At 34.0% G+C, this 27,936-nt stretch overlaps 1 protein-coding gene across 5 annotated transcripts in view; it reads right to left on the reverse strand.

The window, feature by feature from the left end:
- Positions 1–27,936, reverse strand: part of LOC149800909 (semaphorin-1A-like) — a 165,670-nt gene that overhangs the window by 48,360 nt on the left and 89,374 nt on the right. For 3 of the 5 annotated variants that reach the window (XM_089954971.1, XM_089954970.1, XM_089954966.1), the window contains exons 1-2: positions 15,388–15,815; positions 13,644–13,814 (exon numbers count right to left, since the gene is read on the reverse strand). In XM_089954971.1, the coding sequence (XP_089811097.1) occupies positions 13,644–13,773 (130 nt within the window). In that variant the 5' untranslated portion in view covers positions 13,774–13,814; positions 15,388–15,815. Of the gene's footprint in view, positions 1–13,643; positions 13,815–15,387; positions 15,816–27,936 lie in introns of those variants that run through there. The other 2 variants (XM_089954967.1, XM_089954969.1) reach the window with 1 other exon arrangement.

Raw genomic sequence — 27,936 nt, forward strand, 5'->3', positions numbered from 1 at the left:
AAAAGTGGGAACATGGTTTAAATTCAATATATATATATATATATATATATATATATATATATATATATATATATATATATATATATATATATATATATATATATATATATATATATATATGTATGTATATGTATGTAGAATAGGTATACAATGAGGTATTATACATACTATACATGAAATAAAAGGAAATGTTTAGGAACACGCGCTCAATATTATGCTGCACTATACAGTTACTTATCTGGGTAATCAGAACTTGTTGAATAAGGCCAAAAAGAAGGCAGCTATTGCGCCAGAATCAAGAGTCCAGTCAGCATTAGGGGTGTAATGATTCACTGATACATATCAGATTTGCAATATGTTCTACAACAATATACTGCATCAATATCTGAACTACTGCCAGAATATCCCAAATGAATAGTGCAGTAAACTACTGCCAGAATATTCCAGATGAATAGTGCAATAAACTACTGCCAGAATATCCCAGATGAATAGTGCAATAAACTACTGCCAGAATATCCCAGATGAATAGTGCAATAAACTACTGCCAGAATATCCCAGATGAATAGTGCATCACTTGAGGTAGAATACCTGAAGTTGATATACAACATACATTAATTAAACTTGAGAAAAGAAAGAAAATTGAAGCGATTATGTCTCTTCAATAAAAGTAGCAAATATTTCTTTGCTGTTCTTTTTTCGGGTTTATTACCTACCCATCTACAATTATTATAAGACCTGATCCTCTACTCAGGGGAAAAACCCTAAGTCCCGATTCAAAATTTCAGAATAATTTTAGTCACATTTGGTTATGTAAATGATATATGAATCAGATGTTAAACATTTATATTTTCCTCCCACTTGTTTTACATTTATTTAGAAATAAAAGACACAAAATTTTATGTAAATAGTTTTTTTAATTACAAACGTTATTTTAAATGACACAAAAGTGTCTTACATTACCATCAGCTATAGGTCTTCTGTACATACACTTATAAGGTGAATCAAACTGCAAACAATATAGACCCTATCTGCCATTGTATACTGTGCCAGCAGATCAGAGTCTATGTTGTGTGTTCTAATGATTACTCCAAGCACAATGCAGAGACCCAGATATGCCAGCATGGGTCATGTTTGTGCAACAGCAGAACTGGGTCTGTGCAGTATACAGCTGGACTCAACATATATGAAGTATACATGGTTAACGCTGAGAAGAATCAACAATCCTGATTTCATTAGAAGTATCTGAATGACAGCTTTATCTTTGTGTTCAAAATGCTCAAATGCAAATTATATGTCTCTGTCCTTTACTTAAGACACTACCACAGAAAGATAACTGACCCAAAATCCTGACCCTGGGCAATGATCCACCTGTAGTTTTCTTTCATCAAAGATCTTCACAATGATTGCCAACCCCAATGTTATTACACCTTGCCTAAAGGTACAATTTTCTGTACCTACCAATAGTTAATGTTCCAAGATATATCAATAAAATCGATTGTAGCAGAGACTGACATAAAGGGGGTATATACCTGTCCCTGATTAAAGTAGAGGTGCTCTCTTTCTCTTACAGCACAGGTGTACATTAAAGTAGAGCCTTTATTAGATAATCTTTAGTATTACCAAAGTTGAGGACATTTGGATTTAGTTGGGTTCTATGCATCAAAACAATTCTGCTCTAAAGGTAAAGCATTAAGAAAAGGACCTTATGCAATTAACTGCATAACCCAATAACATGTTCTTGTTTCTCAAAGTGAAATGTTGAGTTTCTGAGCTTAATTGTAACTACTAGAATTAACCTCTGACCTGTCTGAAATAATTAAATTCACAATCTAGTTCTCACTTTACTTAACAATGATGCTAGACTTTAAGATGCTGCAGTCTGTATTGGCTTACAAAAAATGTTTTACATTATTTCCTGTCAGTTAAATGGATTTTTTTGGTGTTGCAAGAATGCTGTGAAGTTTTAAGGACACCTGGTGCAGGTGGGAAGTAAAAATTATTCACGAACTTCTACTTTTTATAAATCTGCACTGTTAAGATATCTGTGAAGACTTTGTGTAAGAGATATCATTCCTTTATATCCTTGTCTTGTATAACAGATATTACCTGCAAGTATTTTGTCTTTCTGTATTGGGGAGACCAAGTTTATGCAAACACTTGTATTCTGATGTGTACAGCTATTGACAGAGCCTAAATATTAGACATTTGATATATCGTAAAGCCTTTCTATAAAGTACCTGGATGAAGTACCTACCATGTTTGAACTGGTTTGTACATGCACAAATTAAATAGGACATCACTCAAGGCCTTCAAACATATGTAAGCAAAAACCAAATTGCAAATATAACAACATTTTTCTTTCACAAATGCATAAGATCAATTTTAAAAATTCACTGGTGGGAAGTGACAGAACTTAGCATTGGTTGATGAAATTAGTATTTACTGACAGTATTCTGAGACCAATTTTACTTCCAATAAACAGCACACCTGGTCAGAGTTACCTGGGCAATAATGCTATAAACTATAGGATAGCTCAGCAGTGACATCTGATATAATGCTGCCCAGAGATTAGTTTGGAAATTCAAATGGGGTCAAGGGTGGATTTTAAAGTCAACCATAAATGGACTCCAACCCCAGCACAACTTAAAACTTTAAATGTATAGATTTATCATCTGATTACTGCTGCATCAAACAGATGGCTTTGAATATATATATATATATATATATATATATATATATATATATATATATATATATATATATGCACACACACACACACACATGCAAGAAATAAGTCATAATTTTCTTTGAGTGTGATGTCTCCTTGTCTACAGAATACAAGTGCCACTTATAATTCAGAATTTATCACTAACCGTAAACAAGTTGTGAAATCAAATGGAAGGCTTAGTGATAGCTTTTGTGCTATTTATAGTAAGACACTGAGATAAGTGAAAACCAAGTGAAAACCCGACTGAGCTGAGGCACTGAACAACTATTTTACCTTTTCAACAGCGTCATCTTTCCATGGAGGATTTATCCCAATTATTCCATGTGATTCAGCAGTTTTTCCTGGGTCATAAAAGAATCTAGTTTTGGTAGAAATTTCAAGTATGGTAATCCTGAAATCTACCCATCCATGAAAAAGCATATGTGAGCAAGTTTTGAGACTATGTTTACATGTATTAATAGGGTTTACCATGAAAACAACAAAATCCTGGCAGTTACAATCTGATTAGTCTACCATGTGTACTTGCTTATAAACTGCAAACTGCAAAGACCCAAATCTGCTGTCACATAATGCACTCACAGATCTGGGTCTGTGCAGTGTCCAAGACCTCATATAATCACCAGGACAAAACACTTTTTCCTCCATTAATTAGCTCTTTGGACAACATGCAGGAGATTGTAGCTTGGATGCTGGCGGGAGGGGTGTTTAAAAATGGATATCTTACTCAATACGAAAGTACCAGTTTAAAAAAAAAAAAGAAAAATAAGAAAACACTGACAGAGGATGTGAACAAAAATCATTTGGTGAGTCGACTTTATTAATACCCCATAAAAAAGACCTGCAAAATCTCAAAGAGAATACAAATCAAAGTACTGCTATGTACTTGCATACAAGTTCCATCGAAAATGCAAACAACCCAACTTGATCTATGTTGTGTGTTCTACTGATTAATCAAAAACAAACAGTACAGAATCAGATCTATTGATTCATTATGTGAAAGCATATCAGGGTATACACTGTATGCAGCTAGGTCCCATTTATACACAAGTACATATGGACATTTATTGCACCACAATTTGCCAAAGCGCCTATTGTAACCATCTGTAAGTAAATAATTGATCTGGAAATAATTTGATTTGTAAAGTTCTATTTCCTGTCCTTGTATTAAATAGTTTGTCCTTACACTAAGGATATCTACATAATAGAGGAAATTGGCAATTTCCTGGGAAAAGTGGAGATACTCCATGATTTTCCTGTTGCTATTCTTTGTAGTTCAAGTCACAGACCTCTAGGCAAGCAATCTCAAAAGATGTTAATACCTTAAATGAAGTTAAAAGAAGACTGCAACCTGTTATTTATCCATGTGAATGACACTTGAGAATTAATTCCTTTATTTCACAAAACGCCTCTAAAATTAAAAACTTGTGTGAAAATTAACTAGTACTTTTGTTTATCTCAGATGGACTAAAAAACATGACTTTATGCTGGCTGAAATCCTTGCAGAAAGCTGTTTGAAAATCTGCTATTTTCATTTAACTTGGCTAAAAATAAAAACTTTTCAAGTCCAGTCTTGTAAATATGTCTTCACTTGTCTCACTGCTTCTTTCACACAATGATACGAAAGGAAATAGTTCAAGTGGGGATGATAGCGGTGTCAAATTTAATGAAATTTATTTTAAAGTGTTTACTTTGATTTCTCCAAGTTTGATGAATGAGATGGTTCTTTTGTAATGCTCTGAATTTGCTTATGTAATTAACAGCATATGTTACTAACAAATACTAACAACCTACTATGATTCTAAAGTTTGAAAATTCAGAACAGAAAAGCTACATTTGGAATCAAATCATGTTACACTTATAATATATACATCTGAAGCCACTGATCAAGGTTCATCTCTTGATTTTACACAGATTGAGACGAGCCAGTAAAAAATGTATCTTACAAATGAATATCTTATTGTATACAAATAATATGACTGATATCTATCTCATACCTGTACAACAGTACTATTTCATCTGTATTTTTTAAAAATCAGATTTCACAGATTTACAAACCTGTAAATTAGTTAACACAGACCCTGACATGCTATTGCTAATGTCCTGGAAGATCAGTCTATGTTGTTTGTTCTATTGCTTAGTCCTAATAAAAAAATAAACTATATACCCAAATCTGCCAGCACATCTGGGTCAATGAAGTCTGACCTATAAGCAAGTATATATGGTATGATAATTTGCTGGGTTTTTTTAAATTATATATAACACACCCACCTAGACTAACAATCCAACCCACACAAATGTATTGCTCTTCAAACAATTACCAACAGGACTACTGTCCTGCCAAGTTACTAAGAAATTACAAATGTGGACCACTGCTTCATTTCGCCTGCTACAGGTCAGTTTATTAAAGTTTCTGATGATGGAATCTCTGCCACAGTTGTATAACCATCTTATTCCAAATTCAACTCACTAAAACGTCTCCATATAAATGAAGAAGCCTGATGTAATACCAGCGACGTTCAGACAGACTCGGACGTACTTTTTCCGTCTGGACATAGATTCGAGAACCAATTATTCCATTACAGAGAATCCCGCTGTTTGTTGGCAGAAAACACTCGATTCAACTCTAAATTGATCTGTCGCACCATGCGGCAATTTTGCCCATGGGTCATTCCATAAAGATGGGTCCGAAGCAAAATTTTCCCAGTGGTATACACTGAAACCCGTTCTTGAGGAAAATAATACAACAATTGAATGCATTTAACATACTAAGACCTATCACATGTATATACGTTCTACGAACGTAAACAATTTGACTCAACCGAAATAGGAATCTAATGAATATGTAATACTACATAACGTATACATAACGATTAGAAGTACAAAGTACTACGGTACATCAATCAAAACTTAATACATCTCAACTCCCTGTTTGACAAACGGGGAAGGGAGAATTACCAAATTAAGATATACGCACTAAAATGTGCCAATGTTTTGAACTATAAAAAAAACCTCACCCTTTAAAAAATCCAATATTATACAGTATGCTATGGCATACTATAAAAACCCCTACACCACATACAAACATATATACACACTTATTATTCTTATATACTTACTTAAGAAAAGACTGGAACCATTTGATATAGATAAGCCAATATAAAAAATACATACGTGGGAAGAAAAAAACCCCCAAAAAACATATAAAATAAAAAAGAAAAAGAAAAGAAAAAAAAAGAAAGGAGAACAAGATAATAAAATAATAATAAATGGGACTAAATGACTCTGGCAAAATCAACTAAATAAAAAACATAATAAAAGGAAAAAAGGGGGAGGAAATTGGCCCATGACATTAACATGTCGCTGGGACAATAGTACGACCCTAAATCGGAAGTCCAAACTTATGGAACTCGGACCTCTAAAAGTCCTAATGGAGGTCGGAAAGTACATAAGATTTTGGCTTCATGGGATTAAAAAAAACTTACAAATATGATGATAAAAAAGAAATTAACCCTGCAAAATTTATAACTGTCATTTTTGTTTTATACAATGAACATATACAGATGTATTATGGGAGGACAGGGTCAACCCACACTAAATACACTTTCAGATATAATCAGGGTGTCACTTCTAAGTTCTAACCAGCTCTTTGTGCTGGGATGGGGCTAAGGAGTGTCAACAATAGGACTATGTAGTCACTCTGTCTGAGAGGAAACTATTAAACACCCAACCATTCCCCCACCACCACCACCATTGTCAGCCAGGCTGGGGAGTTGGCAGTTTTATAACCTACTGGAGACTTAAATAATTGAGAGAGAGAGAGAGAGAGAGTTCCTAAAATGGAGTATGCTTTTATTTTCTCATTAAGTATTTGTACTATTACTGCCTGTGAACCAGACTGATAACTAAAATCATGGTAGTTCATGACATATGGCCCATGTATGAGCATGTACAGTAGATGAGGTTCTGTAGGGCTTGAGGTAAATTCTATTTACATCAAGCCTTCTGCTTTCCTCAACCAACCAAGAATGTAATTGACTTGGCTGCACATTAACTCATCTGGAAACCTAGAGATAGGTTATGCACTTAACTACAAACCTGCATATATCTTTCTGATGCAATGTTTTGATGATTTTTGTTAGCCAGGTCTCCGCTATACCAATTACAATATTTCATAATTCAGTGAAAAACTAGTGGAATGGTGAGCAATTTGCTCACAGAGATATATACTCCTGCTTGATGGACACAATTCCTTAGCCTAAATTTCACAAGTCACCAGAAAATAGCAAGTATACCTGATGATGACTGAAATATATAAAATATTTTAAAACAATCCAACGAAAACTTGGTACATTTACCAAATTCTACCATATATGTATCCAGCCACAATTCAAATAGGGCAATAACTCATGACAAGACAAAATATTTTTCAAAATGTGAATCTTCAGATGACAGCCATAACATGTACAAGGTTTCACAGTATTAAAAAAATCTGCAAGGTAATTCGCAGTCAGAAAATTCTATCATACATTGTATTTAGCTATATGATATTAAAAGGGCAATATGTTTTTTAAAAATTGCAGCGTAAAATGATTGGTCTATATGCACATCATTAGGTGATGTACCGGTAGTGTATACCAAGTTTCAAGGCAATGCAGAAAATGTTCTAAAGGTTTTCTGACAGATGGAAGGATGAACAAGCAGATTTAGGTGAGAATTTCTGTTCATCCCTGCCTCTAAGAGGTAAGGATATAAAAAGAACTTTTCAGTCTAAAGATTTTAACTATCATTATTTTGGTATATATGGTAATCTAAAGGCTATCTAAAATTAAAGGCTCTGGTCCCATCAGGCCTGGTGACTCCAGCCAAATTAAGAACCTGGTGATTACTACTGTCTGCTGTATGATTAGTCACACCAATTAACCTCAAATGCTTTGTTCTTCAGACTGCACTTCCAAGAGCAATGAACATGCTCAGAAATATGTGCAGCAAATCAATTTATCCAACATTTTTGGATCATGGATCAGGAGACCAGTTAAGACTGTTGGTGTTAATAACCGCAAAAACTGTTTACCATTTCTGACTGCAAGAACAAATTTTAACAAAACTATCAGTAAAATCTTTATTAAACTGTTTTAAACACAATATTTTAAACAAAATTTTTCCACCGAGTGCATAAACAAAAGCCATTTGATGTAAATTTCCCCCAAAACTTTTCAAGATAAGACCATTTCTTCTTCTAACAGAAGAAGGTTAAAAACCATTTCTGATATTCTTGAGACATTTTCAGACTGATCACCGATGTAGACATATGTAAACCCTATTTAAGTTGAACACAATTTAAAAGCCTGAAGTGTTACGGCTAACTGACAATGTTCAGCTGTAAATGTTAAAACCAAAGGAAAAGGAAATCTAACGATTCTACTTTAGGAAATTAACCTGTTACCTGTTTACTTGACACTCTTTGTTAGTGAGTGTATTTCACCGCTGGTCATATTGGAAATCTATACATATGCAAAACTGACATAGCAGTTTGAAATGTAGTTCTCATTTCATTTCACACAGAAAAATGCTAGATTGAAAATTATTTTATTTTCTTTTTAAACACGAGATATCTCCAGCCACAAGATCAAACTAAGGCACTAAATCTTAGGGTAATTGGACTTCAGTAATAGCATCACCACTGACAGAAATTAAATATGAATTAGAAATAAACCCTATTGGAGCCCCTTGGTAGGCTTGATCTGAGGGAATCTGAAATCCTATCAACCAATACCCATAATACAGCTGACCCTTGATACTGGATATACTCATTTTTGAGTCACATCCAATGGCAAAGACTCAGATCTGCCATCACATGCTTTGTCAGCAGATCAAGGTCTATGCAGTTTGTTAGGAGAAATCATTACAACAAACAAACATGGTCTATATTGCTTGAAGTTTGTCCCTTTGACTTATGGGCCAATAAATACAACCACACTGGCACCTGTTTTCTGTTGTCTGTGGTTCTATACAAGTGTCACCTTGTTTACAAAGGCCTCCCTTTGACCTGCATTGTTCCCAGTCAATGCTGCCCACAAGACCATACAAGCTTCATGTCTCTCTTCATGGGGGAAAAAAAAAAACTATTGAACTTTATGGCTTTAAAGTGTTGAACTCTTTGGAATCTTAAATTCAGCAATAAAACTAGGGTTTCTTTACTGGTCCCAAAAATTGTATGATCATCCTTCTTAATTAGGCACAGTTAATGTTCAAAATAAGAATCCTGGCTTTAAAATGTTATGTATAGCCTATGGCTGGACAGTTGGAAAGGAAATTAGTGGCCTCTGGGCTACTGAAAGTTAACAAACCAAAACTATCCGATCATCATAGGAGAGATTATTGACACAATGAAGTAGCAGACTGATATTACAATTGCCATACTGATAATTTGGATGGATCAATGGACATAAATTTTATGTGGAAAGCCTAATAACAGCATGGAAAATTACTCTGGATCTGTTCATATTAACAAATGAATTGCTGAATTACACTACCAGCAAAAGTGCAGCGAGAGGAAACTTGTGGAACTTTTAAATATACATTATAAATGATTTATGCTACAGAATCTGCAAAAACATTAATATTTCAAAATGTTTAGTTCAACAATAAAAATGAATGAAGTTGTAATACAAGCTATCATGTGCCCAACAGAACGAAGCCATGATGGCAAGTTACTTTGTAAAATATGACAATGCAATATTTTAGCCCCCCCCCCCATGTACTCTTTGGATATTTCTGGTTATCAAGTCACGATTTAGCTACTCTTGTCCCTTTGTTAACCTTAATGACCCTTCCAACTGTTATCAATACTGAATTGTTATACAAAAATGATGTAATAAAGAAAACAACCATACACACTCGCCTATTAATTCCAATTGCAAACAATATCAACCAAGATACGCTATCACAAATCTGTATCTGCAGTTTGCAGCTCCACATATGAGCAAGTACAGATGGTAATATTAAATGCAGTTTGCAGCTGGACACATGAGCCAGTACAGATGGTAATATTAAATACAGCTTGCAGCTAGACATATGAACAAGTACTGATGGTAATATTAATTGCAGTTCAGTTTACACACAAAAAGGAAGATGGCCACGACCCATCTTTGCAAAGATAAAGCTAAAATAAATTTGCTTACTGCATTCCAACTTGCGCAACAAAGAGGTGGTTCTGGCCAAGTTCTAATATACAGAGAATAATGCACTTTTCCAGGGAACATGATAATGGAAATGGTGTTTCATGCAGTTGTTCTCCATGAATAGATAACATCATGCATGGCTGCTCCAAATGTGGAGAATGGAGATACCAGACTATCTGGTTCTTGATACAATCTGGGTAATATCTGTACATATAAACAGTTAACATGGCTAAGCTAACAAAGCAATTCCATCTGCTAAGTAAATCAGACACTTATACTCCCAACCAAAACAAACCAGCACCCAGACTTGTAAGTGTCTATCTACTGTGGCAAGATAGGAGTGAAATTAAATAGCAAAGTTATCATCTTCTTCACTAAATGCCTCTCATGTTAAGATACATACATTATTCTAAGATAACTGTCTTAATTCTTTGCTTAATTATGAACAGTAATTTTGCTGAAGTTTTAAAACACCAATTTCATTACAATTTGAGGAGAGAAATCAATAATCTACACCAGAAAATCTGGAAAGTTACATGTTGTTAGTTGCAGCAGAACAGCAGCAGTAGTAGCAATTGTTTTTGTAATTTTCAAATTAATATAAACAAAAAAAAGAAACATGTGTCAAAATCATTATAATGCAGATATGAAAAAAAAATGTACTTAACAAATATATGTAATATAAGATAGGTAATATGTGAAGAAAAGGAACCCATATGCTGACCTACTTAATGGAATGCAAGGATAGGCCTGTGTGAGCTAAGTGAATGTTACTATACAAAGGTACCAACAAAATGCAGGACTTTACTTTTTACAGGAGAAAAAACTTTGCTCCTCTTTAATTCAACAGAATGCTGTGATGGCCCATATGAAACATTACTCACTGCATGCGCTGACAAAATGAAATGGACTTGTTGGAAAGTAGCATTATACCCGAGTCTCGTTAAAAAGTAAATATATATTTTATAAATCAATGTGTGTAAGAAGGCTTTCATTCTTGTTGTAACAACAATATTTAACCTGTATTTGTTTATATCAATAAATAATGACATCATCTGGATTGTAAATTAGAGAAAAATACAGACTTAAAGACGCAAGTGTTAATCAGCTATGAAAGGTGCCATTGACGTCACAGGTTGAAAAGCTGTATATACAAAAAATAAAAACAACTCAAGCATTGAAAAAGGTAACTAACACCTCTCCTATTAAATGACAGATAGAGATATGCAAACATGATCTTATTTTCTGACACTAGTGTCAGCTAAATATGGATTTTTAAAGAGTTTTTACAGAATTACACACCTGGATGTCAGATGAAGGCAAACCATCTCTACTCATTGGAAACTTTTTTGTCTCCTATATTATGTTTCAACACTCAACTTGGCAAGGTAGTGACGTCTATATCTACTTGAACCTTGCATTGGTAAACAGAGGTTATAAAATCAAGATAGCAGGATGAGGCTTCTAAAATACTGCACCAAACTAAGAACGTTTGTATACACTGTGAGACTTAACCATAATAAACAGACTAAGATAATGGATAACTGAAATCATTAGTATCACTAAAATTGTATATGCCACAACAGTAAACCTGAAATACAAGACCAGGTCTGACACAGTCAAAAGTCCCATGGTAACCTGCAACCAAGAAAACAATCTACCAGCTCAGCTTGAGTTCAGTATATAAGGGAAGGCAAACTATTTGGCCAAGACTTCCAATTTATCCTTGTTATAGCTGGTAAAATTGTGGTGCACCCCATCAGGTTATGTGGTAGCCAACTGGGTTAGTATGTGTTTACTATTGCACTGGTTTTAAAATTAGGGTTGGAAGGTTACCAGCTCAATTTGATATAATAAATTTTTTTTTAGAAAATTGGTTTAAAAAATTTATCCTGGGAGAAAAATGCTTAGGGTTGGTGATGAAAAACAGGAACAGTTGGGAAAAACACACATTGGATGAGGGGCTTATGGATTTCAACATGTGGTAGTAGCCCAGCCCATATTGTTTTGTTAGACCATGGCAAGAAGAAAAGATTAGGTCTGGCACATCAACACATGATGGTAATTTAGTACAAAAGCAATTGGTATGAAATGCTTTGCCAATACACACCACAGTAGCAGATGGGGCTGAATTAAAAGTTGGAATCCAACTACTCTCTTGGTCATGTGACCATCATACTACACAATGAGCCACCATGGCTATCTGGCAAGACAAAAATGAACAACAAACTTCAATATGACAGAAATTCCAGGACTAAATACCACAAGTTTAGCTCCAATTAATGTTTCTGTTAGATGGTATATGGCATTCCAACCCATGCATCAATACATACATGTACCATGCACTCTGATCACCAGGGTTGCAAAATTGCAGGTTGAAAACACCCAGAATGCACCTAAAACTTTGAGCTGCAATACTATGTAAATAGACCATGGAGTCCACAGTGAATGTAGATATGTGCCCTATGTATGCACAGCGCACATTTTAACAAAGCTGCAGCTCATGAACCATAACCAGTCTCAAATTAACTTAAGGGTACCATCTGTTTAAAATTATTAATTTTCAACAACCTCAAATTATCCACTACAAACTAAAGCTGTACATATTTAAAAATGGCTTTATGCACCAATTTTTATTGATGGCGGCATAGTTTCAAATCCTAGCAAATCAGCAACCACCACAACTGAAGATCCAAATTTTTCATGTGTTTACATTCCAAAAATAATTAAAAGTCCAATGTGGTAAACATAGATACTCCATAATTACATAATAGTTTACGTTTTCTTCAAAATGCTTTCCTCTTCAATTCCCGATAGTTATCACAAGATTGAAATGAATTAAAACCTAATTATAATAGACTATGTCTTGTTTCTTGTTGGAGACTTCATTTAATGCAGCCTTAAGCACCCAGGTATCGACCATATTCCCACAAAGTCACGTCAAGGATATGAAAATACCTGAAAATTTCCCACTTACCTGTAATTTATATTCACATAAAGATAGTAAAATGTTTTCCTTCATCTTGGATATAAAGTTTTGAACATATATTTTAACATTCTACCAACCCAGCATTTTATTTTTTTAATTTCCCAGGCAATTGGAAAACAAATTGTTAAACACTGTAGTACCATAAAAAAACATAGTTTATCAACTGTAATACACAAAGATACATTTTAAAAAAAAAAACAAGAAAAAAATACAAATTTTTTACAAATGCAAGTAGCCCCACACCTAACTTTAAAAAAAAATGCCACTGGGATTTATCTAGTATAGTCATCTATAATATGACATATTGTACGGTATCCATTATCCAACATGTACATAAAACACAGATCACCAATCCAAATCCAAATGGACAATACTGTAGAATTCATATATAGGAAATGGGTCATTTACAATTTATACCCAAGCTGTCACAGTCATGCAATGAAACTATACTGAACATCTGTCTATCATAAAGGTAAGTAAGGTAGATACTCTAAATTCACTATCAGTGCACAAGGTTGTGACAAAGCTCATTTCATCGACATTCAAATATCACTAAAATTTACACTTTCGACAATGGTCCTTCCTTCATTGACAAACTTTCCCAGAAAGCTTATTGTCAAAGACCTCATATTTAACAAACTTTTGTACCTTTTTAATTTGCAAGCCGAAAAATGCCTTATTCTATAACATTGTAGTCGACAAGATATCGTTCATACAAATCAATTCAATCACATTAATCATGTACCTTGTAATGGCAACCTGACATTTGGTTGCACATGCATGTCCCAGCTTGTGACCTGAGAGCACACCTCCAGGAGAAGCAAGGCTTGGAGGTAGAGATACATCATTACTGGAAAACGTCGCGGTGAAACCATGGCTATGTGCTTACATCAGAACCACATACTCCAGGATACACCTGGAAAAATGAGAAAAAAACAACATGCACTTGAGTCAATATTTTCTATTACAGACAGAAGTTATATAGACAAACTGGTGTTAGTAACAAACAGGTATAAACTATGTTTCTTAAAGGTCAAAGTCCCAAAACATAACCCTCGACAAATTTTGAGGTCATTTTCAAACCAAGTTTTTTTTCCTTCTGTGGATTACATGATTCCTGCAAACATTCCCAATTCTTAGTTATAAAAAGTTTATTTCCAAATTTGGGAAAACAAAAAGTGTTCCCGATTTTTGACTTGGGAGTTTACTCCTGCTGATTAAAATTGCATTTTGACTTTCAAAGAGCTTCTTTAAGTAGCAAAACAAGATCATTAAAAGAGATAAGACATTTTAAAATATTTTTGGGGGGTCTACGACATCAATAAATTAAAATACATTAACCATAAACATTTTGTAATTTTTATAAATCAATGACTATTTAAACAAGCTGATATGATACAACAAAAAGAACCGACAATAACTTAAACATCTGAACCTGTTTTGATCTATTCAAATATACAGTTTTGTCTTATTTACATTAAGAAAATTGTCCAACACTGATCTAAATTATATATACAAAACAACAGCAAAACCAGTAAGATTACGAAGTGCACACAACACCTGGAACATTGCAACTGTGTTTAAAACCAGGTAAGAAACACAGCAATGGGAACATCAAAGAAAATATGAACACCTGTACATGATTAGCCATAAACTATTAAGAAGGTGCTAATCTACGAGTCTGTTTAAAAAACATCCACATTTATTTTTCTATATTCATTATTAAGTCACCCTATACAATAATCAGAGAAACTAAGTTCATTAATGACTTCTACTATATGTTGATTTGTTAGGTTCGTATGCAAGAGATGACTGATGTGTTTTTTCTGTGACTGCCTCTGTAATACTTAATGAGAAAGCTCCAAGGCAATAAGGATTTGGTCTGGTTTTCTCTACATTATCAATGATTGTATACACAAGGCTTAAATCAGTCAGACCCTTTTATGTTTCCTACACCCTTTTTCTGATTATGGTGACCATTAAACAAGTACATCCCGTGCTTTTTTTTCTTCTGACATTACTGGTTAATTACAATGTAAAGAAAACAACAACAACAAAATAGAGAGGATCTATTTGTTGGTCTAAGTAAACGTACACAAGAAAAACCGGAAATTTTCTTAACAGTCAATCGGACCATGGAGTATCTTTACACGGTTAAATCACAAAATTTGTGACTGCTTTGCGAGTCTTTCAATAACATATCACAAGAAAATATGTATCAATTATTCAGTTTTCCCATTAAAATTCCGACTTTCTCAAACATACCTGGACACTTCAGTGCAAGTGAAATGGAAGGCCGAACAAGCTGGATTGATACGAGTCATTTGGACGATACATTAGTATCTATTTAAAATTACTGTTCCATTAAAACCATACGGAATGACTACTATTAAAATAAAGCCTGATATATACCAAATCAAAATCAACGTGTAACAAGATACTTCTTGTAGAATGAAATAAAGCTGTAAAATTAAAAAATTTAAATATACCTGATATAAAATGAAACTCCAAGTAGAACTTCTTGATTAGGATTTGTTACAACATGACGAACACTATTACTCCACACTCTTTCAAAATGTTAAGTAAACAGTAAAGGACGTGTACAAAATGATACACTTCGCAAATGAGCGCAATTAACTCCTTTTGCCTTTATATGTATCCCACTTTCTTATACAGCTCTCGAATACAGTATAACAATACTCCAGTGAACGTGTCTCCTGACAAAACAAAGATTTTGCAAGTGGACGCTTATGCAGCAAACATCCCAAACTGTAAGAACATACAAGGTTGTTAAAATCCAAATGCTATAATACAATATTTGTTGACGTTTCTATACTGTGAGTTTCACAAACTAGTGGACACGGATGGTTGTAGTGAACAATCACAATAAGACTGAGTGTGGCTGCCTGCCAACTTACCTATGTGGCTTGAGCATTTACGATACTACATTCTGATTGATCATTGGGGCTAGTGGGCGGAGTTTAGATCTGAGCTTCCTAGGTGCCAAAATTTCTGGCACACACGAAACACTTATCTGAACCAACGAAGCGTGGTAATTGCTGTAGAATAGGACATATGATAGCCTAATATAATTTTCTTAAAGATTTAAACTTCAAAATGGATATGAGAGGCTATGTATATAATCCATTTTGTGTATTTACTGTAAGGTTGAAAACTTCAGTGGCTACAAATCCGTGTTCAAAAGAAGGGTAACACAAAAAAATGTATACATGTAGACCCACGTAACCAACCCCCAAAAGGATGCGTACAGTTTGAATAAATCATTAATTTCGATCAAGTAATGTGGTAATTGCAGGATATAATTAGGCTGCCTGTTATATGGAACAATACAGTAATTAGAACGGCGATGTCTGGGCAGTAGGAAGTACGAAAGTAATGAAGATAGCAGTAAGTTGAATGCATCACTGATGTAGATTAAACAATATCCTCAAAACACAGGAAACAATTTAGGCTTTTTGTTATATGGGTCAGTTAGTAATTAGAGAGGCGAAGGCAGTAGAAACCAGTAAAGTAAAGCATTACATTTCAAGTCAGTAAACAGTTGCTAAGAAAAGTTGAAAACAAGAAAGATGTGTGTGATTTTGATTTTTAACGTAGCTTTAACAATTTTTCAGTCATATCGCTACGATGTCTGCAATGTGGCAGTTTATAGTGATGTCTAGCACTGGGGCATCATGCCGCAGACATGTAGCATGATGCCCCACCCAGTCACATTATCCTGACACCGGGCCGACCAGTCCTAACACTAACCTCTTAATGCTGAGCGTAAAGCGAGGCAGCTGTTAGTACCATTTTTGTAAGTCTTTGGTATGACTCGGCCAGGGATCGAACCCACGACCTCCCGCATCCGGAAAACAAGAAAGAAAATCATTAACAATTCATTACTTTTAAAAATGCACACGTTTCATAATAATATCACGTGAAACTGAAATGTGTTATGAGACACAAGTAAAACTTTGCCTGCCCTAAATTATCAGGGCTGACTTAAAAATCTTAGTTGTTTTTGTCAACTGGGAAACCATTTTGCATATTTTTAACATCTTTACTGGTATAGCCGTGACATTTTCTATTAGCTCATCAAGTACACTGTACTTCAGCTTGTGTTTTACTTTTCATTGAAAACAACAAAAGACCTTTAATGATCGTCAGATTCAATAATATTGTTTGAAAGGGTTGGGAACTAAACAAGTAGACAAGTGGTCTGTGAAATGAAACTCTCATATTTGTCCCTGCACACCAAAACCCCCTGATCGCCAATGCAATACCATATTTAATTTACACCTTTATTGACCATTAATGGGGATACATATTTTGCCTATAAGCAAACAACTATACAAATAAGAGAAATAATGATACAAGTATGGTTCGGAAACATGAGAATTTTATTGCTAATATACATACTTGTGAAACTGTCCAAGTCTTCAGGTAACAATCTTTTCACCTGAACTACATGTAACTAGTACAGAATACTAAGTTTGTACGTGTCTTTGTTGGGTGAAATAAATTATTTAAAAAGTCAATTTTTTTAATTCTAAACCTAAATTTACTTTACACTATTAATTTCCAACCCTCACTCTCCAGTTAATTTCTTCTTGCTCAGTATTATTTATGAAAGCAGTTTAATACAAGGAAACCTGCCTCAGCAGACACTGCCAATAAAGTGAACCAGCTGTAATTGATGCCAAGAAATTTATCATAAACAAAGATAGAGAATGGTGTTAACTACTATAAATTCTGAAGGAGAACAAATGCTAAACTAAATTATGGCACACTGGTAGTGCATTTAAATGCCTTCTTTCTGTCTTGAACAGAAACATACACACACACACATATATGGTAAATGTGTTACTGACAACATCAAAACATCTCAAAGTTAAAAGACCTTGAGACAAGACTAAAATCTGGGATTAGTTAATGCAATGAAAAATTTATTTCAGGGCTACTGCAAACATGTTGTTATTTAAAAACAAAACTTTTGAAAGCAAACTTAAAGTTTTGTTGGTTGTCCAAAATATTTTGTTTTCTTCTTTGGGGTTTCTAGAGAAGAATGGAATGGCCTCCAAAAACATACAACACCAACATATATGATGCCAAAGCCAAGTCAAAGAGAAGATGTTTGTTTTATCCTAGCCAATCTGATAGCTTATAGTCCTTCCATTCATACAAACATTTCTGGAATTGGTTGCTGAGTTACAGACCTTAATAAATCCCCAATACACAAAATTGGTGCTTTTAAAGTCAACGATTATTTCTTTGAAGAATACATGTTGAAGTATCTCAGTATTTGTGCTGAGTATTGGCAGCATATGTCTGACCCTTTATGTATTACAATACACAACTTTCAATACACAATTTGTATTGATGTTACATATTTAATGCTATTTAAAAATATTTACCTGTAAATTGTTCTGGTCTTTGCCCAACATAAGTCATAAAACTATCACAGAACAAATTTAAGTTATAGTTGTGTTACAATTCAGAAAATATAAAATTATTCAATACTATTCTATACACCTTTTGTATGAAATGAGGTTAATTTTGAAATATGATACATAGTTTCATAGCTGCTAGCTAACACTTTCATCCCATTTGTGTGCAAGTAGGTACAAATATATGCAAGTAGGTACAAATATCTGCCTTATTGCATAAGTAGAGTCTGCTGAACATATAGATCAGTGGTAACTGAAGGTCTCTGTACTAATGCAGGAAACTGGGCATTTTAAGTGGAGAAGTTAAGTGGTTTTGCCTTATTAATTATATGATTACATTGAATTAGGTCCCCATAGGGACTACCTGTGGGGAATACAGCAGCTGGGGGGAAACTTTTTAGAACTCTCAGGAAACAAGTTAATTAATACATCCCTTGATAAGATCAGTTGACCCATAGAAAACATGGTAATTACTACATCTCTATTTAAGATCTGATGACCAAAAGAAAACAGGGTAATTCCTACATCTGTATTTAACATCTGATGACCAATAGGAAACATGACAATTCCTACATCACTGTGTAAGATCTGTTGGCCAAAGGGAAACTTTCAATATAGTCAGAAGTGTAAATCTGTTAATTCAATTCGTCAGTGAATTTTAAATAAAATATATAAAATTAGAACAAAGTTTGAACACAAAATCAGTTAGACTTCTATAGCTAAGCGAGTTAGTTTGGAGTGGAATTCAAGTTAGTTCAGGCTACATTAATAGCTAGGAACTTAGAATTTTGCAATTATGTTATCACTGGTGGGAGTTTTTATACCTTTAATTGATTCACATGGTGAATAAACTCTAAACTGCCATCTTATGTTTATAGGACTAATGATTTAATACAAACAACACACACTAACATTGATTCCCAATAAATTGTCAAAACTTAATTTTCACAAATTCTATAAATGAATTAAGATGCAGACCAAGTAATGTATTGGCTTTTACCTCCAGAAACAGGGATCCAAGATCGTGTTGCCCATATGGTAAAATTATTGACTATAATTTTATCAACAATGGACATATTTATAAATGATTTCATAATTTATATTTTCTGAATTATGACAATTATGACAAAACCATAACTTCCCATAAATCTTCTGTAATATTACAATGAAATGACCCATTTATCAAGAATATGGCGTCTCAGTGGTTAGGATGAGAGACTCGTAACTGAAATGGAGTGGGTTCGAAATCTACCATCAGACCAGCCTGGGTTTGCAACTATAACATGTCCTTGGGCAAAGCAATTTACTCCAGTTGCCGCTGCACTAAATAACCTACTCGTGTTGCTGTGCCACAAAGCACCAAACCAAACCATGAATATGGCAACATGCCAGGGATAGGTACAAAATTAAAATGTGTAGCTCTACATAATAAGGAAAACAATTTTTTATTGATTTATTCTATTTAATAGACATAATTTTTTTAAGGTATATCAATTGTAAGTTGCAATTTTAAAAATTATTTTCAAAAATGGTACAGTTAAGAATGATTATTTGTCATCATATAAACATATATCTGTCCATAACCAGTAAACATATATCTGTTCGTAACCAGTAAAACACATCTGTATTCAGTTTCAATTTAAAAAGGTTGAAAACTGAAGCCTTTAATATAAGTGTATCTTTTATATATATATTTCAAACAAAGGAAATATTAGTAGACTGCATTATAGATTTCTCGAGATATTTATAAATAATGAAAAATGGAATTAGCTCAAGAGAGTGAACTAAGGTATTACTCAAATCTAAATCAAACCTTCACAAAATTATCAAATAAAATGTAATAATGGGTTCAATATCTATGTTTTCATCATTGCTCAACTTTTCAAACATATTGGAACTAGTCTACATTTGTGCCTTAATAACTGTTCCCCTGCATGCACAAGTACTGTCAACATCAATTGAATATTTAACATATCAAATCTTATTAAATATTCTTACCTCCAACTGGTACAATATATTAGTTAATTAAACTTTAATGAAATAAAATCCTTTGATAAACTCTGGTGAGTAACTCTTGTCATTGTGGGAGATAAGAAAAGTTTCCTATTTAACCATCAATATTTTCCTGGCATAAAATAGAATAGTACCAATCAAATTATCATGGGTATAAACAAATCAAATGTAACCATTACCAGTTGGTTGATACAATTATATATGTGTCTTTAAGCTACAATTGGTGATTGTATCACAAAGTAAATCAGTCACATTACAACAGAGGAAAAAAAAGAGTGGTAATCTAAGACTGTGTTGTATACATGTATGTTGAACTGAAACATACAAAGGAAATGTATGATACCATATAATATTTATACTCAGTTCATACTCAATTAAAAGCCGAGTCAGATCATGATCTGCTTTGGCATGATGTACCTTTAGATCGGAGTCTATGTTGTCGTTCTAATGCTTATTCCTAACAAGCTGCACAGACCCAGACCTGCTGGTACGTTATGCAATGGCAGATCTAGGTTTTTGCAGTTGGACTTGACTTACTTGAGTATATACGGTATGCAACCATGTGTTTATAGAAACAAGGAACCATGAAGTTGACTAATAATAAACTGTTCGAGGATAACAGACCACATGAATGATGCAACAGTGTGAAAAAAGAAAATATTAATTATTCTTTTTGGGCATTGTCTAAAATTACATTTTGAGACATTAATAAAGAAGTAAAGAATAATGAATAAATTCAATAAAAAGCAATTTGCTCACTTATAAGTATATACTCACTTATAAGTATGTACTCACTTATAAGTATATACTCACTTATAAGTATATACTCATTTATAATCCAAGTGCAAACTGCATAGACCCAGATTTGTGATTGTTTATTATGGCAGAATAACTGGGTTGTTGCAGATTACTTTTTGGCTTGTTGGGGTGGGGGGTAATTAATTTTAATGATGTAATATTTACCCATTACTGATGTATAGCTGGTACTTTTCCAGGTAGAAAATACCCCAGCTGTATAAGAATTTATTCTCCCATTAAGGTGAGCTAAAAGATTCCAGAACACTGGATCACCCTGAGACAGCTGTACATGCTGTCCATCCATAATTCATTCTTTTTCTAGGGAGTAGCCTAACCTATGGGACATCAGTGCTCAGCAGTAGGAGGGACTCTGTCAATAGTAACAGGTGGGTAAAAATGAAATGAGTTTACCCCCACCCCCCAAAAACAACACTCACTTCATTTTAACATCAGTAATACCATACCATATATTGTTTCTTTGCTAAATAAAAGTTGGCAAAGTAGAGAAACTGACACAATTCTCATGGAACCTGCTATAACCTTGCTGTATGGATAGGGTATGAAACTCACTCTTTTATCGTAGTTTAGCTTGGTGGCTAACAAGTTCATTAAAGCAGTTCCCCAGTCTTCAAAAATGTCAGTCTGCTACAGATTGATGGAGCAACCATTCCATGAGGATGATCTTCCCTTTCCTTGACATACTGTCGGCCAAAATATTCTCTATGCTTGGAATGTGACATACTCAGAGGGTAATTCATTCTTAAGTTGCCCATTACTAGTGCATAAATTGACTGCCCCATGCACTGGATGCAGTGACCTAACATGTTTGAGAAAAATTATAAAATTTAAAGATGCACCTACACTTAACTTTGCACTTTTGGGTACAAGATTTGATTAAAAAACACTAATACTACTTATATTTTACCTATTTACATCAATAACAGTGGTAAGTTGTACCAGAGACATTTCTATATACTAGCTTTAGATGCCTCTGGTTGTAAAGAATATGAAGAACTACACGCTGCGCCAGGAATTTGTGCATTACTCTGCACAGTAGCCATTTTTAGAATGGATTAATGCACTAACATCTGCAACACATCTTTATGATCTTGTGCACTGCAACTCACTACTTGTTAACTAAACACACTCAAGTTTTATTCAAATTCAAAGAGGATGTACAAAAAGAATTACCAGTACAGGTGACCTCTCTTGAGCTTACTAATGTGCATTGCATGAGTTACCTCCCCTATTTGTCCTGGTTGGCTTCTTACCAGGGGGTAAGTTAACCCTTGCTTGATCTAAAAGTCCACTGTTCAGATGTTGGTTATATTGAAAAGGCTTGTGGTAAATTACATGACAGCAATAGGCCTTATCTTGTACTGCATATTGTATACACTCATACTGATAGTAACACAGCTATTAAATCTCTAACACACATAATAAATTGGAAAGGCCAGTCAATAGAATCAAACATCTTACTATCTGTACTCGCTTACAAGTCAAATCCAACTGTACACTGCACAGACCCAGATGTACCATTGCAATATGCATCTGCAGATTTGGGTCTATCTTTTAAACATCAGCAGGGCAACTATATTAAATAAATTTACCTCTTACAATGTTTTACTGTATAGATTTAATGGACTCATTTTATGTTATGAACATACCATTGTACAAGAGTTAAAGGTATGTGTTATGTCCCAAGTCTAAGAACCCCACAAATTTGTCACCTTATAAGAAGGGTGATAGAAAAAACAAAAATCATGCTAGTTTTAAATCGAGCCAAGACATAAAGTTCCAAATGGTCAAGACTCAAAATTAAACCAGGCTATATGGCCCTTATATATTCTTTCGCCGATTAGTGTTGACACATTTTATTTCATCCAATGTTTATTTGTGTGTTTGTGTGCCCCTGATTACCCACTATACTTTTCATATTATTATAACCTTGGTGGCATTAAAACCTCCAGGATATAAAAATTACCAGTGTATGGGGCAGATTTTTCATAGAGGTATTTTCAGGTGATCTCATATTTGGCTATGGTGAAATCTGTTTCTTTGATTATTTTCAATAAATCATCAAATTCAAAACTAAATGCTTTGAAGTATTGACTATATTATGTCCTTAAGCAATGTTTTTAAGATGTTATTGAAGAGTTTGTTTTTAAATGATTCAATACACTCTAATTTATTAATTTAATATAATGACTTGAATTTTATTTTAAAATAGTAGTGCACGACTGAGTCATTCACTAGATCAGTCGAAGCAATCCCTGTAATGAAGACAACAAGCAATGGCTGATTACATCATCAAAAAGCCAAACAGAATTTGTATGGATTTACAACAGATCAAAACCAATTTTAATGGTCAAGCCATCAAAACTTACTTAGATTTCAAATTCATCTCAAAGATATACACAACCTGAAGTCTACCATCTGAAAGAACCACACACAAATAGAAGTTTAGCATCTCAAAGAATCAAACACAAACATAAATCTCCCATTTCACGCACAACTAGAAGTCTACTTTCTGTTAACAAAGGATTTATAACCTCTACTGAACACATATATTATACACAGAAATAAACCACCACAGTGACTGAAATAGCCAAAACACACAAGTTTACCAAGGGGTGACAGACAGCTGTATGGACAATGGTCACACTATATCCCCTGCCACAGTCATGATGGGGCATATCAGTGTTCAAGCACTTTATATAAGAATTCTTTGCTTCTTGGAATCATGTTGCAAAATGTGTATATTTAATCTTAGCTATCCATGGTTTAAATTTAATTATACAATTAGCTGCTCCCGAATAATTAAAACATTGAAAATAAATTAGTAAATTGTAAAGCTAATGCAGCTCAGTTCTTTTTATCCTAGAAATATAGTGAAGACAAAGTATCCCAAGGAGTCATTTAACTGAGGTTGGTATTAACTTGGTTACCAGTTCACTTGTCCTTATACAATTTTATTATTATCATCCTGTAGTAATTGACCTACCATATTTACTCACTTATAAATTAAGTCAAAATTGCAAGCAACAACGATCCAGATCTACCGTATCTTCAGATTAGGGTCTATGTTGTTTGATCTACTAACTGATCCTTACAAACTGCAGAACCAGAGTTGCAAATGCATTATGCTACGGCAGATCTGGATCTGTGCAGTTTGCAGGTGGACTCATCATATAGAGCAAATATATGTTAGGTGCTCATTAGCACAGGACAACATGTACAATAAAAGTATTTTATCTTGACACTTAACTGTATATACCTGGTTGCAAGTCTAGTCCAATTGCAAAAAAAAAAAGAAACATCTTTTGTTTGCCATCGCAAAGTGCAGTGGCAGATATGGGTCCATAAACTTTGTAGTCAGTGGAATAAATATAATATAGGTAAGTTCCTTTTTTTCTCTTGTTTGAGAGGAGAGAGACAAAAAATTATGATGGAAAAATTTAATTCAACCATGTTATCGGTCATGGATAACTTCCATTTTTGTAATATTGCAGCAATTACGTATTGTTACAGGTTAGAAACCCCACCCACCCATCCATTGATTCATGGATGGATACTCCAAATTTTCTTTGTAACAAACCCCTGTGTCCAATACTAAACCATAGACCATAAACATCCCTATTGGTGGGTAAGACCTAGTCCCATAATGTCTTAAAAGGAAGTACAAAAGGTTGTGGAAATAAGAAAAGCAAACAAATTCAAGTAGCTAGGTTGTATGTGATGAAAGACACAACAGGTTTCAAGCCATGCTTCCAAGAAATCAGGTATTTTGCCTGCCAAATTAACACTATCCAGAATAACCTTGACCTACAAAAAGGAAGAGCTGTTTTCTCAAAGTGCAAACAGATTGTGAACCCGGCCACATATGACTCACTCTGCACACAAGTACTAGGACAGTCTCTTATCACCACAAAGGGATACATATATTTTTTTAATTAAAAAAAAATTAGGCTTTATAACGCATGAAACAAGTCTATGCAATGGCTTTCAGCTACTTGCAGAATGAAAGTGTTACTAAATAAATGCTTTTGTATCAACCTATTCAAATTATTTGGCAGGAAGTATATTCCTTTATGAAATACCTACTTCATCCTGTGCACTATTTTTTACTTAAGATTTTGTATGTTAAACACACACACACACACACACACACACACACACACACAGATTACATTCAAAGAGACAAACAAACTCAAAAGTGTTATTAGTTGCCTGTTGTCTTGAAATGTGATAATTTCCTTCACCCAAAAAATATCTGAGTGTAAAAAAGAAAGTATTAAAAAGAAAGTTCGCATAAGAAAAGCTGACAATAGGTATTGTTATCAACTTCGCTTCATAGTTTATCACCCTTTTATATGATAAAACAATAGGTGAAATGTGGGATTTTTCATGCACAACATGATCTGTATAGAACATATTTTGGACGCAAAATTGAGAATTTTAAAACTTATTCAAAATTGTTATTTCCAACAAAATCTTTCTGTAATTCTAAAATTCAGGTCACAAGTTAAGATCCAATACACAAATAATTTCCCAAAATGTTCAGCAGGTAGACAGTCATATAAGTTATAAAAATCTCCATATTTTCTTTCCTCTTTTTGAAAAAGGTGCATTTATTACCATCACTTAATTTTTTTCACAACTGATTTATTGCAATATTTCTGTGAAGAATTATATAATCCCCATCCTAAAAGAAATCACAAGAATGTCTCTCTTAACCCTCTCAGTGTTGCCACCCCAAATAAACTGGAAAAATGACTGATTCAGTTCATTTTTTATATGGGGTGGAGGATTGGGCCAAGCTGGAGAAGAAAAAAAAAGATGAATGAATAAGTCAACATCAAGGATTTCAGCAAACTAAGCAGGGGTGGAATTTATTCTACACCATCATCTAAGCAGTTTCTTTACTTTTCTGGTAGGTTAAATACATGCATTGGCAAAAATGTGACACAAAGAAGAAAATTAATATTCATTTTGAAAAACTAGGCTGACAGAAACAATATACTTATTTGCTTACTACACTGTATGTAGTGTTAAGAAAAGCAGACATGGTTAATTAATGTGTACTTATTACATCCTAAAAGCCACAGAAAGATCTTATTTCACAGCTATTATACTATATAATGCTATTGTGTTTCTATGTAATTATCAACAGGGCACTATGTGAGGCCTTAATTGAGAAGGTCATTTATCCAATTAAGACCTGACAGCTTTGACAAACTGCTAAATCCACAAAGAATGTCTTCTCTTATTTTCCACATCTTAAAACAAGGAATGTACAGTGCAATCAATTTAATAAATTAATTATGGAAATAGTTTCCAGGAACAATTGCTATATACCTATGTTTAAAAAGTACTTCTTTGCAAGCAGTTACGGTAATACCCTCATTATACTGTCCATAATGGACATATCAGCTAGAGTTAGTAGTGATGGTAAGATTGCAAATGGACTCACTCTCTAAAATATGCTTGCCAAGGACTCAAACAGAAGAAATTATTTTGGAAAATCAAAGTTAGGAGAAGATGGGCATTCAGGGGCAATAACTCTTCCAAGTAATGACATGGAATGCTGAAAATTCAGCTCATTCAGTATGGAAAGCAGCATTAGGAAGATGGACTATCAGGGACTATAACTCTTTGACATGGACTATCAGGGACTATAACTCTTTGACATGGACTATCAGGGACTATAACTCTTTGACATGGACTATCAGGGACTATAACTCTTTGAAATGATAATGTGGAACACTGCAAAATAAACTCATTTAAGGCTTCATCAATATGAAACTGCATGCCATATAATATTTGGTTGAAATGCAGTAGAGTTATGTTATGGAGAAGAAAGTCAGAAAGATAGGCAATCCTCCTGTAAATGACATATTGGAATATTGGAAATCAAACCCAGTCAATGTGCCATCAATCTGAAATCACATGACACACCACATCTTGCTGAAATCCAAGAAAGTTTGGTGAAGATGTATTATGGAAACTAAGGTCAGTGAATGAGAAGTCAGGGGTCCATAAAAACAAGGGAAAGCACATGCAGTCTATGAGACAATGTTTATACCAAAATAGATCAGAAGATGTTGAATGGTTCTTGCACAATGCCAGTTACAAGCAACATTCCATGTTGTAAAGATTATGTTAACTGTCAAGGGCCATAACTCATTTCAAATTGAGTTGACAAGACAAAATCCAATCAAGGCACCTATAGGTCTGTGAGACAATGTACACATCAGACTGCATCAGATTATGTTGACTGGTTCCTGGGCTATGATGGTTACATATACTTGCTGTAATGGGGATGTAATAGTGGTCCAAAAAGTGGCAATAATTCTGTTGAAATTGGGCTAGAGTTTTCAGCATTCAGCATGAAATCAGGCATTTTTGATGGCACTGTAAATAATGAGGAAGAAACATGGTGATAAGTATAGATGTCTCTTTAATAAAACTTCACCCCATGGCTAATCGTTTGAATCTATTTAGAAAAAGATCCATAAGGAAAATTTTAAAGGTTTGTTAAATCCTCCCTATCCCATCTATGTAATAATATGCTTGATTTTGAATAAACAGTTCCTATTTTTCCTTGATGCACCCATAGATAAACTAGCAATGGATCCATCTAGACTATCATTTACGTTTGCATGTTGCTACATTTGTATTATCCATGTAGAAACTTTAGCTGTGTAACACCATAATATAGACAAAAACTGTAGAACACAACAAGCATGATTAAAGTGGTACACCTGATCCAGCATT

This window comes from Sinohyriopsis cumingii, chromosome 4 (assembly GCF_028554795.1).
Source record: "Sinohyriopsis cumingii isolate HCF-2022 chromosome 4, ASM2855479v2, whole genome shotgun sequence".
Classification (NCBI taxonomy): Eukaryota; Metazoa; Mollusca; class Bivalvia; order Unionida; family Unionidae; genus Sinohyriopsis; species Sinohyriopsis cumingii.